Source organism: Corapipo altera, unplaced genomic scaffold, assembly GCF_003945725.1.
Source record: "Corapipo altera isolate COAL_440 unplaced genomic scaffold, ASM394572v1 66, whole genome shotgun sequence".
NCBI classification, from domain to species: domain Eukaryota; kingdom Metazoa; phylum Chordata; class Aves; order Passeriformes; family Pipridae; genus Corapipo; species Corapipo altera.
This window is the reverse complement of record NW_020884924.1, coordinates 6,277,383-6,296,887: the sequence shown is the minus strand read 5'-3', so window position 1 is coordinate 6,296,887 and position 19,505 is coordinate 6,277,383. Positions and strand designations below refer to the sequence as shown.

Here is a 19,505-nt window from a genome sequence, read left to right as displayed (position 1 = left end):
TGCAGGTATGCTTTGTTGAGTGGAGATATAGTTCCACATAGAATACCTTTTGGTGAGGTGGAGTGAGTTGTAATTATAGGTGGAATTTTGCTGAGAGCAAATGCTTTTACAGTGGCCTGCATTCAAATGTTGTTTTCTTAGACAATGCTTTCTGACACGTAGTCAGAGTACCACGATGGCTACAAAATTTTATGCTATTCCTTTTGGCCACAGGATAGCACAACTGCTGCCCTCCCAAGCCAACAAGCATTGCTTGTTTGCCACTGTACATGGGCAAAAGGGATATGTGGAAGATTCACTTTTTTCTTGTTGCTTGTTTGGTGTTGAACATGGGCGAATGGGCTGTTTGGAAGGTAATCTTCTGGGCCATAGCCTCTAGTCAGACTTCTTATTTCTAGTGTGTTGTGACAGATATGTTTAGTGAATGCCTAGGACAACATGTGGAATAACAGTATTTTGGGGCATATTTGAAGCCCACTGGCATATTGGGATGGTGTGTGGTTGATTTGGAATGGCAAGAGTGGAAACATGCTCCAGCCATGCACATTACAGGATATTCTAAGAGAACAAAGTAGTTAATTGTCTTGAATAACAACACAACTCCTAGTTAATTTACTTTATTAAATGCAGGTCATGGTAAAATTATCAAGTAAAGCATCAATCAAAATTTCACTGGTGTTTCTGTCAATACCATCTCAGCATAGGCTGAGATGCACTCATAAGGTACAAATCAAACATGGTCAATAACACAGGTAGCAAGGAAGCTGTGCAGATATTAGACAGGAAACAGGTATAATTAAGTAAAATTAAAAAGAGGAAGCAGATTTAAATTCTAAAGTATTTAGATTACTTATCAGTAAAAGGTAGCAAGAAGGCATGTTGCTCATAGTTTTCTTAGCATTTTTGATGGTTGGAACTCTCAGCAACTTTAAACTACAAAGTTTAGAAAAATGAGGAAAAAATGCAAGATGATTAGAAGTCAGCAATTAAATGTTAAGGGCTGGACAATTTTTCCTCAAAGCCTAATTTTTTCAAGTAGCTGAAGGAGCGGGAGAGAAGAAGTGTGATGTGTCTATATAAGTGTGGTGAGACAGGAGATGGTAAGGAGCTTTTTAAGATTATTCTGGATTTGTATTAAATTTTGTTAATCCCCAACAGTCCTAAATTGGAAATTAACATGAGGAAATGCAAATTCCTCACTTCTCAGTGAGGAAAAGAGGTCAAACAGATTTCTAGAAGGTTTGTTTGGTTTTTTTAATTTTTAGGGATTTTTTTTCTCTCTGGGAGAGCCAAGAGAATGAACTGCACTTCTCTTGAAGTCAACATTTGACATAGGCTAGATGATACCATCTAGCTAGGTGCAGTGGGATTTTATGACTCCACCTTACTCTGAAACAACAAAGCCAGAAGAGCAGGTTTGATACAAGGGAGCAAAATTCCACACTCTGTTTTCTGTGGAGGGCTGTCTCATTAGGACAATGGAAAGGAGCAGTAGAAGGGAGTTCTTTGATGGCACAGGATGGTTTCTGGGTGCTGCCTTCTTTGAGGGGGATTGGGGTGGGAAGAAAAGAACATACATTTTCAGTACAGGTGGCTATATGGCTTAAGGTTGAGATTTTAGCACTGCAGTTCACATTTTTCCATTGAACAGTGAACCTTGGTTGCTGTCTGAGAGCAAGTAATAATTCATTCTAGGGGAGAGCAGAATCTACCAAAAAAGAGGATGCTCTTGGATTTGTTGTGTCTGATGAAGAAGAAGAAAGGGTGATCAACCTTAAATTTCAGAACATGGCCGACAGGTGCACTTGCTAGCTGTATAACGACAGCAGTAGCAGCAGCTGCCTCAGTGCCCTTTTCATCAACTGCGACAAAAGACTTGTGAAAAACTTTGGAGATCTGCAGAACACCCTTCTCAGTCATTCCACTGAAATCAGCATTGTGGCTAAAGGCACTGTGCATTCCCATCCTGACCAAATTATCACTGAGGTCATATCTCTCTTCCATTTTGAACTTAGGTAGGTATAGATCCACAAGAGTTTCAGTCATCTTCTTGGAATCAGTCCATTCGGACAGCTTCTCATAGGTCAGTTCTCTTTCCAGCTATCATTTAAAAGAAAGAGAAGGAATTTGACGTTTGCAAGGGAAAAGCAATTAATTAACTATGAATTAATCAACTTTATGGCAATGTAATGAATTAAACATTTTTTTAAATAGGAAATTTAACATTTATCTGAAAGCATGAAATAGAAACTGGTTTTACTGATTATCAGAGACAGCGTATGCAACAAATATTTGAGTCTAAATACTGCAAAGTTTTGAGCACCAACCCTGCCAAATTCATAGCAAAAGAAGACAGAGAGGGCACTGAACAGCTGCCATTCCCTGAGGAAGTTCTTTCCTCTCTTTTAATTCAGTCTTGCTGTGAAGAAAATTGCTGTGCGATTGACAGCTGCATGGCATGTAGTTTGGTCCAGTTCTATAAAAACAGGTGTTAACATTATTGCACGTATTACCATGACAGCTTTGAAACAAACGTCTTCCAGCAAGGTCTTTCACTGCCATTCTGTGTGCTGGGCACTACACCATGACAGTTCAGCTCAGATCAAATGGAGGAAAGCAATGAGTGGTATAGACTCCAAGAATTTAACTACAGTGGTAGATCTCATTATTATAGCAAATGCAGTCTCACCAAAATCTTGGTTTTTCAGACAGCAGACAAGTGGTGGGGGGAAGGGGGGCAAACAGAATGAGAACAAGATGGTAAACAAACTTCCAGGCCATGGGGCAGAGGGGTCTGTTATTTTAGGAAGAAGCTGTTACTACTTGTGCAGTACTGACCCTCCTGAATGTGCAGTGATATTTAACCCTTTAAGAATGTGTAAGATTGGGTGTCAGTCATGGGGCTGTTGAAGAGCTAAGCATCTGATTATGCACAGTGTTTACTCTCTTCAGTTCTTACCAAATTAAGGGTGCTCAGCGTGGAGGAACTTTCTTGGGATTAGATAAGTATCAAAGGAAATTAACTCAGCTAGTGGAGGGGTCAAACAGTATGACAGCATGTTCTCAGAAAGGGAGATATGGTTGCCAGCCTGCTTTTTTTTTTTTTTTTTAAATGACTGTATGTTAATACAAAATGGATGTATCATGTTTTTTTACCTGTTCAAGACCTGTACTGTTGTCTTTGATGTCATCAGGAAGGAGGATGAACATGCTGAGTTCATGTTTCACATATGGCAACTCAATCATTTTGAAGTTCATTCTTTCCATGATGAGAACTGGAAATGTATTTCTCATGTACATCATCTTTACTGGCTTGGTCTTGTTCTGTAAAGTGTTTATTTAAAAGTAAGAAATCATTCCTTGAATGGAAGGATGATGATGTCTCAGTACAGCGCAGGGAGCAGAAACTTTTATAAACAGCTTTTAAAACAGCAATTTATCATTCATTTTCCAAAGCTTTTCTTGACTGGACTATATTGTTCATCTTGATATTTGTCTCAAAAGCTTTCATTGGGGGCTGAACTGACAGATTTTTCTCTTCCCCCCTCAAAACATGCACAGCAGCCAACAGAGGAGGGAGGAAGAGAGTTAGAAATGTCTGCAAGGACTAGGGGGATGGAGGAGGCATGGGATATGGCCTTACAACACTGTGGCAGAGAAACAGCTATGGTTTAAGAGGAAAAATGTTGTGCAGTTTTTCAGTGGTCTCCTCTCTTTGTTGATAAAAAGTGTCCAGCTGATTGTTCCTTATGTCACAGCCCTTAAGCAAAGATAACAGCAGTGTCAGAGCAAAAGGGCTCATGATGAAGGGAGTTCCTGGCAAGCAGTCGCCTTGTCAGGAGTACGTAACCTCCCTTAACATCTACGTCCCTTCATTCAGGGAACCAGACAATGTATGCAGGTTAATCAGAAGGCAGAAGGTAGAGTTTGTGGAAAATGCGCAGAGTTCTTGTCTTTTAATGTGAATTCATTAACATCTCTTCTGGATACATGCCATTATCATTTCTCCTAGTCCCTTCCAACCATGCAAAACTTCAGGGTACACCGTTGCAGCTGTATTTGGTCAGGTATGTTTGTGCCTAGCTAGGTTGCACACCTCAGAGGTCTGGGTACCCTACTCAGCCATGACATGCCATGTAGTTCTTGTGCATGAAGCCTGGGCTCTCAAAACCATGTTTTTATGATCTAGTCATTCTTAGCACTCTTTTGCAAGAAGAGCCTGACTGTAGTACTTTTGGAAACAGTAGCTGTTATCTGGAGCTCATTAACATTTACCTGACCATCTTAATATTTCAGTGAGCTGAGCACTGACAGATTTTGCTGTAACCAGCTTTTCACAGAGGGTTACCACATGGATACCTAAAAAACTTATGATTTCAGCAGTTGCTGTTGTCACCAGGTTGTTTACAGTAAGAAGGACACAGGAGGAACTTACCTTGCTCAGTCGGAAGGCTTGCAGATCTGTATGTCCTTCCTGAAATTTCACTTCCCATTCTGCCTTGAAGTAAATTGCATTTACCAGGATCAGCACGGTGGCGTTTGACACATCTCGTGGAGTCAACAAATTCTTGATTTTGCCTTTTGAAATCAGAAGAGTCAAATTTCATTCCAGCAGTGTGAACATTTTGATCATTTTTTTCCCTCAGTTCAACTTCTTAGTAAAAAGTCCTCAGTGCCCTGCTCCCTAAAATGCTCCCTGACGTAAATCAATGAATTTCTTTACCATTTCCAAAGCAATTTGCTGTCCTCCTGGCTAACTGACAGGGATTTACTCCTTCCCCCAAGAATGTCACATCTTCGTGACAAGCAGCTAGAAGCAGAAAGCCATATATTGCCTCACCAGCTGGTTGCACCAGGTAGAAGGAGAACAGCACCTCTGGCCAGTGCAGGATGGCACAGCTGGGCAGGCATCCCCACCCACCCTGGAGCACACTGGTAGGCAGAGCTGTCTTTCCCCTGTGTCTGCTCTGCCAGTGATGGATGGGTGCAGTGCCAGGACAGTGGTTGTACTGGAGGATCAGCTGATGCAGAGCACAGCAGAGTCGATGGGAGTCTCCCCAAGGAGCTCGCTGGCATCTGGATCAGGTATTTGAAGCTGTTTAAATGTGCTGCTCTTCCTCTGTCCTCCCACCACATCTCTGCTCACTGTCCACATCCACATTGGATGGCATGACCTGGCTGCTGCAGTGTAGCACCTGGGGAAGCAAGGACACCTGCCCAAAGGAAATGGCAGGCTGACTTAATGGGAGAGGAAAGATGTTGGGGTTAAGCTCAGCTTACCCTCAGTTTGTTTTTCAACCCAAGCGTTGATTTCCTTTCCAGACTGTTCTGGTGCTGTCTTAAAGTTAACCTTCTGTGGTTCTGCTTTGTAGTAGTTCTTACTGAGCTGTATATATGTCTGAAAAATAACAAAAAAGCAACAAAAATGTTCTGTGCTAGAGAACTACGCTATTTTTCAGTCCCAAAGGGAAGTTGTTAGCTCTTCTACTTGATATATTCTTGGGCCTTGAGGACTGCGGGATTCTCCTTATTGCACTCTCTTGGACTGTGGGTTAACAATTAAGAAGTAACTGAAGAACAGAAATTTCCTGTATTTGTTCCAAGTTTTATCTGGAGAAGTGAGGAAGGATGCACGCCTCCCATGGATGTGCTTAATTTTTACAATTTTGTCTATTGGGGTTTCCAATACTAAAGGCATGTTGCATGAAAAGGAATCCCTACAGTACAGTCAAAGGGCAATGCATCCTTAAATTCTGTGAGCAGACCAACTGGTATTTTTCAGTTAAGTTTATCACTGGAGTCCAGAGCTCTCATTTGCAGTATTCAGGGTCAGCTTCAAACCTGTTCTATTAATGGCAAATAATTAAAATGAGAAATATTTTTTACACCTTTTCTTACTCCTCTCTGAGATTTAACTTACAGGTAATAATAGGAAGCTTTTTTCCACGTAAATGCGGTTGGCACTTCTCAGCGAGTAGGTGCTTCTGGGTTTGTTGATGGCAGTTAGGAGCTTTTTGAAGCCAGAATGGACATCTGCAGCTTGCTTGTTCTCAGGATCCTTGGAAAAAGAAACCAAACATTCAGCAATTGCATTTTTGCATGAAGCTTTCAAAATATGCTTAGTGATGTATGTGGGACAGGAATTTGGGTTCCCCTTTCTTACTCATTATTTTTTCAAGTTTACCATCAAACCATATAGCAAACCTTCCGTACTATCCCAATGACTTGTCCTTTCACACTTCTCAGACTCTGAATGAGTGAAAGGAATTGAATTTCAACCTGTTGTGAAGTATGGTGGGCATTTGTACTTTAAAGGGGAGTGCAGACAATAAATACTGGACTCCTAAAGTTGTATCTGAACATTTAGATTTGGAGGTTCTTTGTCTTGGAATTTCAGTTCTAATAGATACCATTTTTCTTCTCTTCGGTCTCCCCCGAGAAGGCCTGGCCACAGAAGAAGAGGCTTCAGCTCCTGCTGCTTGAGTAAAATGAAGAACCTGCAAGCAGAGTTTCAAAAGATAAGAAACAGGCATGGAGGAACTGGTGTGACTTAAAGACAAATGGGGATCAAATGGTTGTCTTGTTTCACTCCTTGTGATAACTCACTGTGCTGTCTGCTGCTTAGGTGACTAATCAAAGGGATGCTGAAGCTGTAGTATACATAAACCCCACAGAATAACAATTATTAGCTCTGTCCCTCTGCCAGAGCATCAACACAATGCTTCTGTCTGCACACTGCAAGGCAGATCTCCCTTCCACAGCTGTTGCTTCCAGCAACAGGAATGTGTTTGTGCAAGCCCAAATTGTTCTCCGCATGATAATGGTACAAAGGCCTCTGAATAGGAGTGCAGTGATGCAGAGGAGAGTGCTGGGCGGTGCTGAGCATTGCAGCTCCCTCTGAGCCAGCAATGTGCCCATGTGACATTAAGTAGGATTGGGTTTGCGGCTGTGGATATACCAAAACCCTTCATGTTTTCCTGTTGGATTGTAAGGCAGTTGTTTAGGAAAGCATAAATCAAGATAGAAGGATGCACCCTGGCCAAGATAGAGAGGGAGAATGCAGGGATCTGCAAGCCTTCTACCAATTAGTTAGGAGCTATTGGCATCAACTTTTTGCTTCACAGAGGCAATGTCCCATCTGTGACCAAGTCATGGAATCATAAGATAAATTAGAAGATGTAAAATAATTTAGAAGAAGTCAGGCTCAGAGAACCTCTGTGCTCAGCATGTGATACCAGCAGGACCCTTGCTCTTAGTGGAGAAGAAAGTGACGTGCTATGACATTAATAAAATTTGCCATTCACTTGTTATGTGCCTTGGTTCCTTGTCATTATGGTGGCAAGTTTTTCTAACACTAAGATTTGTAGCTAGTACAGGAGCTAGGTATTGTATGGGGTGTATGTTTTATAGAGCTACCTACCTCTGCCATCTCAGTTGCTGTATTCCCTTTTGCACCCAGGTATGTCAGAGCCAGAGCAGCTGATATGCTCCAAGGGGAAAAGAAGATGTTTTTTCCCTTGTTGGTCTCATTCAGCTTGTTGAAAAGATCAACTGTAAACTTGCCAACTGAGGTTGAGACCTCTTCCATTGCTACAGCCTGGAAAGAGGCAACAGACAGAATTGTACTGTTTGAATGTTTAAAATTTTGTACACAAAACATATTAGTGAGAAATGTTACATGTGCAACACAATGCATTGACATCAACAAAAACTAAGAGCATAGTTGTGTATTTATCTTCCACACAGATACTGTTTGCCACCTATTAGGAACAGTAATTTCTTCTAGTTTTTTTGTTAGCCAAATAATATTTTCCTCTAACTATGAATATGTTCTCTTTTACAGAACTACAGTTTTCTCCTTGTTTCTTTCTGCCTTTGCTTTTCAAAAATATGCAATTTGTAAATTGTGTATTTTTCTTCCTTTTTATCCTTAACTAATGATTTATCAAATTATTGTTCACAGGGGACTGTAAATACACCTTTAATTCATTGATTCACAACATGTCTGAGTTTCCCACTGCTTCATTTTGGATCTGTATAGAATTGAAAGCTGATACTGTGAAAGAATTTAGGTGTAATTCTTAGGCTCATTTTCTTTTCCTGGCCAGCTACCTATTCTGAATAGTATCATGAACAGCAAAGCTGGTATTTCCATTTAGATTGATGGAGTTTTATTCATTATGTGTACCTACTACCCCTTCTGTATGTTCCAGCAGTTTTATTTTCCCCAGAAACTGGCAGATGAGTGGAGGTTATAAGTACTCCAGACTTTAGGATATCTGCCCAGTAGTACCTGCTTCATGTCATTTTCCACTCAGGAGACCAAAAATGTTGATTTTGTTGTTGTTGTTATTAATATTTGTATCTATGGAACGGAGCATCAGAAACAGTGGAACAATCTCTGAAGTCTACAGATATTTATCAAGTGTTTGGTTGCCAAACCACTACAGTTCTTCTGGCAGCCAGTATCCTGTCAGTACCACATCTGGACCACTGAGTGATTTTCTCCCCCTGGAGAACACAACCAAGAGAGCATCAGGATGGAAATTTCTCTGTTGTCTGCTAATGTCTCCTCCTTAATGTGACTTCACCTTAAATATGGAACTCCTTTATTGAACTGAAGATTTTAATTGAAAGGCAGTCACTGCCCTAAGAAAACTTTCCTTCTTGTAATCAATTCTGCCCCAAATTAGCAGTTTTCTTTAGCCTCAAGATTTATTTTGTCTAATGGTCGACATTTAAGAAAACACGAGGCAAGAACTATGCACTATAACACTAGTATACTATACTTTATCTATACAGTCATGCACAGCACAGATTGCTTTTTAAAAGCATTGTAGAAGTTACTACTCAAAGTTTAAATATTTTAGTTTAAATATTTACCTCTGATCCTGTGAGAGAGAAGACTTAGGTCTTATCTGCAGTCAGGTTCTGCGTTTGTGTGTTAAGCAATTTTTGAATTAAGAAATATAGTACTACTTGCACCTCCCTTTCCTTCTCCCCTACATCAGTGTTGTTTCCTTCTACCCAAATCTCTTTTCTATCCCCAAAATATCTTGCATAATTTTGGCCTCTTTGTTAACCTTGTCACTTTTCAGTTTTAGACATTTCAAAAGGACAATGGAGTTAAAGTCTCAGCTGTGTTGTTACACCACAGTAGTCTACTGACAGGATAGCAGAGCAGGTCACCCATTCCAAAGGTTTTCTGGTGTTGTGGAGAAAACAAGTCTGTTGTTTAAAATAAGTGACTAGCAAAAAGGTTACACAATACTTTTTTTTTTTTCTGGATTTAAGCAGATATTGAAGGCCTGATTCTTCTCTCTGTTTTTGTGCAGCTGTGACTCGTGTGTTTCCAATTCAGTACATCAGCATAAAACACCAAGCTTAGTGATTAAATTAGGTGCTGGTTGTCCAGCTTCAAGTTGAAGATCATTAATAACATAGACAGACCCAAAGCCATGAAGGACCATGCAGAGGGTAAAGGATGGACACCCCACTGGTTGTGTTGGTGAAGAAATCTCATTGCAACCATGCATGGGAATCATTTGAGAGAAACACTGCAAAACACTGAGTTACTGCACAGTACTTAGTAACACGTAGTAAAGGAGGACAAGAATTGAAACAACCACACTGGGAGGGCTTGAGCAAGGTTGGAGTGAAAACAGACAGTGGAGGGAAACATGGCACTGTAGTTGTCACTCTGCAGTCCCAGAAGAGAGACAGTGGTGAAAGAAGAAGGTGGTGGCAACTACTGTGAGACCAACTGGAGGACAGGGGAAGGTGAAGGAAGGGAAGGAAATTGTGTGCTAAGCATTTTGCTGCAAGCCTGATTACAGGAACAGAGTGGGTTAAGAATTCTAAAAAACGGCAGAAATCAATGTTGTGCAAGGCAGCAGAGAAATGCCAGATATTAAACAAGTGTTAGTTTTAGCATGATGAATAAGTCCTCAAGAAATCTGGATAGCTGGAAGGTAAGCTGAATGGTTAGGTGGTAGGAAAGCCCAAGCCAGGAGACTTCCAAGTCCCAAAGAAGTATGCTGAATGTGAGCAAGCTAGCTGCCTTTGCTAGTCAACATGCAAGGATGCCAGGCAGGATGAGAAAGAGAGATGGCAAGGCAGAGTGGCTTTTGACAGGAGAGAAAAAAATCACGTATTAATTGAAAAAGGCATCCAGAAGTCAATCTCCTGCTGGGAGCAGGGCCACCTGTAGATAAGGTTAGCCGAAGCCCTTCCAAGGATGGAGATTACATAATGTTTCTGAGTAACCTTCTCCGGTTCACAGCTGCTCACCTTGGAAAAAGGTTGTTCCCTAATATACAACTCACCCTTCAAGTGTTGTGGCTATTGCCACTCGGTAATAACCTGGCACTGCGAAGAGGACATTAAGACTGTCATTTTTGCAATCGTGCTTCAAATATTTGAAGGAGAGAGAAAAGGTGACTCACATTTCCATTGACTTTAAAGACCTGTGAGTTTGTTTGCATGTTGTCATGATTTTGTTTTTCATTGGCCTCCCAGGTGTGGCTTTCCTGTCTTTATTCCCAAGATACATCAGGAAGTGCTTAAGATGCTTATCCATGGGGACATGAAGCTCTTGTACTAGTGAAGCGAGGCAGAATTAGACCTGAATTCATGGGGATCCTGTGTCATGTTTCACAACTGAGACAGACAGAAGGCAGTGCTGCTGGGGCTGTATAGGGGTAATGCAAAGTACTTGCTTCATGACACTTTTTCTATGCTCCTTCCCCTTTGGAAATCAGAACCAGAAGGAACCCTGGAAGCAGCTGAGCACTTGAAAGAAAAGAGAAAGGACTCAGTGACAGTCAACAGTCTCTTCTCTGCCAGGAAAAGGGAGTCTTGCTGTCCCAAGAAGATGTGTTTCTAGTAAGATGTTGTTGGTGTGTGCAAGTCCATTAAGAACACCAGTCCTTTGTTCTCTGTTGTGAATTCAGGTAGTCAGGACCACTCGCAGCAAACATGCAAGACTGATTAGAACACTTTCTTAGGAGAAAGAGCTGTGACAGGAGTAAATACGACCTGGGGGATTTCGCATGTCATCTTCCTGAAAGCACTTAGGGAGTACGTATTACTTGTATTAAATTAGACTTAATTCTCCCATTTGATCTTGCCTCAAACCAGCGGAATAAGTGACAAAGCAAAGTGAAAGCAAAGCAGTGCAGTGCTAGGCTGGAAACAGTATTGTATGGATGGAAGGTTACAAAGGAGAAGGTTTCAAGGTTTTATTTTCCTCCAGTTCTATAGTGTTATTCAATATTTTCCAGTTACTGTGGGCCAGAGATTAGAAAGTACTTGCGTTAGTCTCTTTTCATGCAAAAAAAAGAGAAGCATCAGTACCAGGAACACAGAGGATTTTGTAGGTTTATTTCATTATCAGCTCTGCCAGGCCACAAAGTTGGTAAAAAAACTGACAAGAATGTGGGTGAGGTAGCCCTCCTGCAGGGATCAGCATAGTGAGCTGAAACTAATGGAGATGGAGCAGCATTCTGGAGGAAGATTTTCTTTTCTTCTTAGGTACCGAAACACATATATTGAAAATTACTTGTTTAGATCAACTCAACCTGTTCTGAATGGTGGCAGTTCTGGTTCAGAAAGTACTGAAAAGACACAGAAATATTGTCCCATGCACAGTCTGGTACTTACAGGGTAAAGCTAGCATATTCAGGTTCTTTGGACAGGAAAATGAGCCAGAGGCATGAATTCATGGTTATTTTTAATATATGCTCTCTTCTAACATTGAGAGATTTGTCAACAGTAAAGGAAAGTTAAGAAGTGCACAGACTATTGAGATGCTCTTTGTGGTGTATATTTTGTTCATTATTGTTGTTGCAATAACCTGTTTAGTAATTGTTGAGTTTCTAGGGGGAAGAGAATCTTCCCAAGAAGAGGATAGTCTTGGTCTTGTTGTGCCTGATAAAGAAGAGGAAAGGGTGATCTGCCACAAAAATAACAGTAGCACCAAGACTTCGTGATGCCAGTGCTGCTGAACTGGCAGCTGCTGCCTCTGTGCCTTCTTCATTGACTTCCAGGTAACACTTGTGAAAAACTTGTGACAAAAACAAATCACCGTCCTTTGACATTCCTGTGAAATCAGCTTGGCCTTCTATGAAGGCATCTTGTATCCCCATCCTGCTCAAAGTAGATTTGAGGTCGTATTTCTCTTCCAATGTAAACCTTGGTAGATAAACCTCCATTTTCATTTTCTCCATCAGTTCTGGGTTGGTCCATGAAGACAAGTTTTCAAAAGTCAATTCTCTTTCCAGCTGCAGTTAGTAAAAAGAGAATTAGAAAATTACAGAATGTTCTTCTCTTTTCTTAAATGGAGGGCTTTTCAAGCTGTTGTAAGTGTACAAGAAAAACAGTAGGGAAATGCCAGTTTGGAAATCTTTTTGACTAAACAACAATGTTGCTTATGGTTGGTCAACGCAGTATTTGAACTGTTTTCTATAATTGTCAGGGAATATAGCAGGGTTACAATAGGTTGATTTTCTGTTCCCAGTTCTGTCTTCCCTGCATTTTAGAATTTATTGAAAAGAGCTTTTTTTTTTTTTTTCCCTCTCACAGAACACCCTATCAATGAGAATTTTTTAAGAGTTTGTTATCCAAAGGCATAATCAGTCTTTTTACAGAAGGTGGCAGTGTCCATACATACCAGTTCTGGACATCCTGAAAAGTAGCAGAGGCTGCCCAATTTTTGGTGGGTTTTTTTTTAGAATGAAATCATATCTGTCTAAATCAGTACAGACAGTGGATCTGAGCAGGGCTGGCTGGCTGTCCTCGTTTTTGTTGGGCAGGAAGAGGAGCAATCTTATGGGTTTGGGTTACTTGTTTCCAGGACTGATCAACACTGGAAAGCACAGATGTGCTAGCTTCCAAGAGTAAGAAATCTAGTCTGAGCTTCAAGAGGTTTAGGTTCACAGTACTAGACCAAATTTGAGATTTGCTTTACCTTGAGCCTGATCAGTGCCCTCCTTCCTAGAAACATGACTGCAGCCTGGTCTTTTACCTCACACATGCATAAAGTAAGTAAGTTAATGAAACTCTTATTTTCTCAGATGATTTATGTTCTCAGTTGTTTTACCTTTTGTAAGCCGGTGAGGTCACTTGGTAGCAGGATAAACATGCTGAGGTCATTATTGACGTATGGAAGCTCGAGAACATCAGCCTGGACTGATTCTACATAGCTTAAGTTAAATTTGTCACTCAGGTGCATCATCGGCACTGGTTTAGTTGTATGCTGCAACAAATCAAATTAAATGGTTTCCATTTGTACTCTGAACACTAAAGGACTGAGTTAAAACAGCACAGTGGATGATTATTGTATTTACTCTACAAGCTACCCAGTGTGTCTGAGATATCCTTATGGCTAGGACACAGGATCTTCAGAGGACCCCTGGTCTTCTGGAAAGGCACTTAAAGGCATGACAAGCTATCTGAGCTGTCTCAGATGACTCCCATTATGGAAAGCTGTATTTCACTCTGATTTGTTGTATGGCTAAAAATAAATATGTAAAGAACTAACCCATACAGTTTTGTTCACCTCTTTGTTTTTCCTGCTATCAGAGGATGGAAGCTTTTTTCAAGTCAGCTTCTGACAATTTTACTTGTGGCTCAGGGCCTACTATGTGTGTGCAGCCTTAGTGCTGAAGGTGTGGTGAAGAAAATATACTGTATGCTTTAAATGAAGTAACTATTATGCTGTGTGGATTTAAAGTGTGACAGGAATTTCTCTTTCAGTTTTCTCCCTCTGCAGTGTAGCATATAGAGCAGCATATTCCCATACCATGTTTATTCTGAAAGGCCTTTGCCTGGTAGCTTCAGCTTCAAACTTTGTTGCCCAATTTCCTTTGAAGTAGAGTGCATTTATCAGTACTAGCCTGGTGAGTGAATCTATGGATCCAGAAGGCAGAAGATTTTGGATTTTACCTGGAGAAAATAGAAGGACATTCACACATCTGTGTACTTTTACTGTTTCAGTGCAAGTGTTGGCACAGTTTCTGTGGTTATAAGCCAGGGAAATTGTAAGTGCTGCCATAGCACCCATCTATTTTGAGATTATTCACAAATATATTGGGCTAATCTTGAATTACAAAGAAGAACAAGCCATATTTCTCCCACATTCAGATGGAGGACACTAGTTTTAGTAAGGCCTTGTAACTAGATGAGTACTTTAGGAAAAGTGATCTGATTTACCTTTCTGAGGTTAATGGTTTACCTGCCATTGGCCCCTTGGCTACAGAGAAAGCAAAATGGCTTCTTTTTGATTTGGAGAGGAGAGGCTGGAACTTACCTTCAGTCTGTTGTTCAACATTGGAATTTATCTCTCTTCTGATTTCATCTGCTGCTCCCACAAAGTCAACTGATTGTGGCTCTGCATTGTAATATTTCTTGGCTAAGTGTAAGTATTCCTGCAGTGCAAGAGAGACACTGGTATTAGGCTTGTTCTTTTACAATATGAGTGCTACTACAGCCAGAGATAAAAATTGCACGGACAAAAGCATGGTGTTTTCTCAAAGGAGCAATGTATTTTTTTAGTGGAAATGCTCAATTTAAATGTTCTTGTCTAACTACATCTGCAAATGATTCTTAGATTAGATACACATCCCATAAAACTAAAATTTTAGTGTCCAAAGTCTCAGGAAAAGTCTCATAGAAAACACTTATGTCAAGGATAATAACATGATTTGCAAATGTAGTGAAAATATTTAAAAGTATGTGGTTTATGTTGTCATAGAGAGATTATGAAGGTTAACTGGCACTGCATAATCTGAATAAAAGACTTACCTTACTGAAAGGCAACGATTTTTCTCCATATAACTGGTTGACACTTTTAAGCAGGTAATTTTCAGCAGGTTGATTGATTTCAAAGTTTAGTGCTTTAAATTCAGTATGGATATTATCTGATTTGCCAATTTCTTTCTTGAATAAAGAAAAAAAATGTTATTTATCTGTTGTGTAAAATAGTTAAAAATTCACAATTTTTTCTTTCATACAGCTCCAAGTAAAGTATTTCTCTTCAGATGATCTGTTACCTGTATCACAACAGAAGAGGTACTCTAAACTTGTCAGTATTAAAAGAATAATTTTAAAGTTGCAGACAGATATGGTACACAACATAAGTCTTAGGAACCTGACCTATGTTAAATATTTAAGGATTTATAAGTGAAGATTATAAAACTTAGGATATCCAGAAAATGAGAGAGAGTAATTGTTAAACAATGCATAAAGATTTGACTCTGTCACTCCTTTCATTTATGAAAGTCAAGGGTGTTACATGGAAGGTTTGCCCTTAATTTCTTTATCTCTCTCTTAAAATTTTGTGGTTTGTTTGGGGTTTTTTATTTTGTTTTATTGGGTTTTCTTAATGTTTCAGTAATTGCAGTAGGTTAATTATGTTAAAGTAACAACAGTATGAAATGAATGATGGCTCAGACTCTCAAATGAGCTCAAGGAAGATAAACTGTGAATTAGTAACCTAAAAGTCTGCACCTGTGCTGTATTCACCTCGTTATTGTTTCAGAATCAGAGGCATGACTAGACACTTAAATCTCTAAACTGTTCGAACCCGTAGAACTATACATAGTGCTACCCATAGCATTCTGTGATTCTTACAATTAGGACAAGCATTACTTATGAGCAACAACCCCTCTCCTTTTCATGCAGTGCCAATGAGATGTTGACATAACTCCTAAAATAAATCTTCCCACCACAGGATTTGGCCATGGGATGGAGAACCAAGTGGCCACTCATCAAAACTCATAGGAGTTGGGGTTTTGTGGGCAGACTGCAGGGAAATGGCTCACTCCCACAACAAATAAGGATGATGGGAGAGACCAAGGAGAAGAGCTTGACACCACTCTGGTTGAATTGTCAGTGAGGAAAAAGAGCTTTTTTCCCTCAGAGGGATTACATTTGCTTTTCTGTATTTCTTTGCTATGTTCAATTACATATACTTTGGGACAAGATGCCTGCCAATATGGCAAAGAACTATTTCAGGAATATAATTATTCCCATCTCTCTAAGATTTATTGCAGGCAACTGGTCTACTTCGGGAAATCCCAATAGGTAAATTTATTTTGTTAACTGCTCAATTGAAATGGAGACTAATTTCTGAAACATATCAAGCTTAGGTAGTTAATTTTTTGGCTTTATTGTCTTAATGATGCAATCAAATGTGTGGAAGGGCAGCTAATCCTTGGGATTAGCTCTCTGAGGTAGGAAGTGTGCTAGCTTTCGAACAATAATTATTTGGGAAAGAAATATGCCCTCAAAGCTAAGAGAGAAAGAACAAGAGATCTATTGATATACAATGATAACATCAAATGTTAAATTTTGCAAATTTGAGATTAGTTTTTGCAATTCTGCCTAAAAAGGGGAAGCATGTAATAAATGTTGCATTAGGTGAAGGTATCACAGGATGTTGTACCAGTTAATTGTGTACACTAAATCTGAGGAAAGCAAACGTAAGCAAATGCAAATGTGGAAGGAAAATACGAGCAAGAAAAGATGTGACCATGCCCATAGCTTGATCACTATCTTGGGTGAGGTACCTTCTGGAAACATGCACATCGATTTGATAGGCTGTCTTCTGTTCTAGAATAGACTTGCATTCTTATCATTGTGGTGACGTTTTTGGCTCCTTCAACTTTGTTAAAGTGAAGTACCTGTAGTGGAAAAAGCAATAATAAATGGATCAATAGAAAATTTGCCGTTTCTGTTAAAATTTTTCAGTGATGTCATGGGAACTGGTAATGAAGAGAGTCAAGCTCAGATTTTATTATTTCAGCCTTTCTGAATATAAAATCTTTGGTTAAGTCTTGAGGCTCATGTGTACAAAATGGCTTGTGTACACTAAGCTGAGGGCTGCAGTGCAAAACTCTTACATACCTAGTCTTTATAGAGAAATCTACCTGCTTGGAGTTATGCCTTAGGAAGAGCCAATTATATCCAGATGGAGCCTATCAAAACAGAAGTCTAAATGGAGCGTGCTAATGTGTTAAAAAGCCTGAAAATTGTGCAAGCAGTTTCATGCCTTAAATCCCTTTCTCTGGTCTTGTTCACCTTACCCAGGCTACAAAGGGGCACGATCAACCTTGGAACATTTTTGAGAAGAACTGTGCCTTTTGTTTTGTTTTCCCTTCATTCTAACAGAAGATCACTCCTTTCTTTTTTACCCTACTGGCTCTCTTTTTTGCTATATATCAGGAGTTACATCACTACCCTAGCAGGTGGGACAACTTCTGCCTTGGCAGATGCAAATTCATAAGGATCACCTCCTACGACAGGAGGTAGGTGACTGCATTAGGTGTTAGGTAACCGTGCATTGGGGCTGTCATTGCTGTCATGTGCTGAAACCATGAGCTTTGAACAAGTGCAACTTAATGAATTCAGTCAGTGATTTCGCCAATAAAATATACATCCTAAAGAAAGGGTTGTAGTCTCAACTTGTTTCTTCTCTAATCTTGGAGATGTGGATTTATGTTTAGCAAAGTATAAAACTTATAATAACTATAAGGGAGAATCCTTTTCTGTGCGGTCATTTCCAGTGAGATGAGATATGAGATGAGAATTTTCTGTGGCAGAGTAGAAGAATCCAAATCTCCTACTCCCTGGTGAGTGCTAAGGTTACTGAGCTTTGGGATAAAAATCCCTTGTTTCTGCTGGTGAAATTTAAAAGATGACAATGTCACCAGTGCCACTTCTGTCATTTCTTAGGGTCCTATTTGCAGAGGCTAGAGTGGAGTTGATCTGCACAAGTGGAGAACTGATCTATTCATTGCAAAGCACATCAAGGGTAAAATGGGAGCTAGCATAAGCAGAAAAATCACTCTAATCAAAACTCTACACATATATGGCTTTCCTCTGTTCCATCACAGTAAAATTCTGTCATGGAGGACATTATTCCAAGAGACCTACCCTTTCAGACATCTACTTTTTGAAGCCCACACTCACCTTTGCCATTTGATCTGCAGTGTTACCTTTGGCTCCCAAATAAACCGTAGCCAGGGCAGATGAAATACTTGAAGGGGAGAACAAAATATTCTTGTCACCATCTTCCTGACACTGCTGTTTGAAAAAGTCAAGAGCAAAGCTTGTGTTTGCTTTATTTAAAGCATCCATTGTTCTGAAGCTGCAAAGAAAGGGAGAAAATATGCTGTTAACAAACGACTAATTATGACTACTCTTTGTCTGCAAGTTTCTCTTCACTTTTTGAACTTCCTTTTGTGATTTAAAGGCTTTCTAAAATTATCTATATGACAAATGAGGAAGATTAACTATAATAAAGTCATATAAAGTTTAGCATGTCCTGTCCATGTCCATATTTCACTGATGTCACTAACCATCATTTTTAGGGATAAACCAGCCTCCAATCTTGTTTCCTATTTGGTAACCATTTGCTGCACTGTCCTTTACAGTATCTTGGAGTAACAGTTGATAACGTTACTCACCAGTGCCTGGACTAGAAAATATGGAGAAGCTCTCCCTTATGACAAATTTTGTGCTTCAGTTTGTGCAAGAGCGTTTTGATGCTCATTGCTGTAGTGAACAAATACTCTGGTAACAATAGAGTCAAATTATTCATTTAGGTGAGGACAAAAGATTCCTTCCTATGCTTGAGGAAGCACCGCCCCAGCTGTTGCATGCTAAGCCTCCTGAATTAACTTTTTGACTTTAAAAAGTGTCTTGAGCTCTGTCTTAGAGTGGCAGCCCAAATCCTAGCTTCCCAGTACTTCTGCAGGACAAAGTTTCTGTATTCAGTAGCCCACGAATGCTGCTATTTGTCATTTGTCTTTCAGGTTTAGTTGAGAGCTCTAGACAGGGACTAGGAGATTTTCTGGTTGGTATAGGATGGCCTTAGAATAAAGACAGTTTGTCCCCCAAGTAGCTTGCATACCAGGAGCTGATCTGATAATTCTAAGCACTAAAGAGCACAAAAACAAATTAGCTGACTTAAGCAAACATTGTGGTTCTTCCTCTGCTATGATATATATGCTAGTCAATGAGCCCTAGAAATTATAGAACTCTGAACAGTAAATTGTTCTTCCAGTATATTTTTAAGACTTCCACCTTCTAGACTGTGCCTGTGCAATCTTAGTTAATTACTTTCTCCAGTATTAGATGGTTTCCAATTCAGATCCCTGCTTCCTTTTTTGCCATGCATTTGTCAACAAAGCAACATCATCCAAGAATGTGTGAAAAAAATGGTATCTAGAAATCATTACAGTACCTTGTTCTGTACAGGAAGAAACACTGCTGCTCCAGGTGTCTCCAAGGTTTCTGCAGTTCACATGAAGGGTAGGGTGAATTTATAGTGTGCCTGGCCAGTTCTGCAAAGGTTCTTATGACTCATGACTGGGCAATGTGTTCTGCACTGTAGCCCACATCCCTGTGGAAGAGCTGAATCATCTCAGAGTAGGATGTGAAGTGATGGTAAGAATGATACCACACAAGAACTTTACAAAACTGACTACATAAGTATTTCTATA

The 19,505-nt window shown here is 39.9% G+C and overlaps 1 protein-coding gene across 3 annotated transcripts; it reads right to left on the bottom strand.

Annotated features, from left to right (window-relative positions):
* Positions 1–621: 621 nt before the first annotated feature.
* On the bottom strand, positions 622–19,355 carry LOC113953851 (heterochromatin-associated protein MENT-like). 3 transcript variants are annotated; one of them, XM_027657485.1, is made up of 14 exons: positions 19,247–19,355; positions 17,971–18,148; positions 16,569–16,682; positions 14,803–14,937; positions 14,309–14,426; positions 13,802–13,944; positions 13,100–13,255; positions 7,421–7,597; positions 6,411–6,497; positions 5,921–6,058; positions 5,281–5,398; positions 4,436–4,578; positions 3,157–3,324; positions 622–2,100 (listed from the first exon to the last, which is right to left on the bottom strand). In XM_027657485.1, exons 2-14 carry the CDS (start codon positions 18,136–18,138, stop codon positions 1,687–1,689), a joined length of 2,079 nt encoding a protein of 692 aa, XP_027513286.1. In that variant the 5' UTR covers positions 18,139–18,148; positions 19,247–19,355; the 3' UTR covers positions 622–1,686. The 3 variants fall into 3 exon arrangements, with proteins under 3 accessions (XP_027513286.1, XP_027513288.1, XP_027513287.1); XM_027657487.1 differs by lacking the exons at positions 13,100–13,255; positions 13,802–13,944; positions 14,309–14,426; ... (2 more) ...; positions 17,971–18,148; positions 19,247–19,355 and adding an exon at positions 8,884–8,938; XM_027657486.1 differs by lacking the exons at positions 622–2,100; positions 3,157–3,324; positions 4,436–4,578; ... (2 more) ...; positions 6,411–6,497; positions 7,421–7,597 and adding an exon at positions 10,856–12,281.
* Positions 19,356–19,505: the final 150 nt, after the last annotated feature.

Bases quoted from the DNA above. Each gene is read 5' to 3' on its own strand.
- LOC113953851 (XM_027657485.1), bottom strand. From the start codon at position 18,138: ATGGATGCTTTAAATAAAGCAAACACAAGCTTTGCTCTTGACTTTTTC. The intron at 14,427-14,802 runs GTAAGTCTTTTA...CTTGCACTGCAG, and splicing joins AATCGTTGCCTTTCAGTAAG to GAATACTTACACTTAGCCAA. The intron at 6,498-7,420 runs GTAGGTAGCTCT...CTCTGCTTGCAG, and splicing joins CAGCAACTGAGATGGCAGAG to GTTCTTCATTTTACTCAAGC.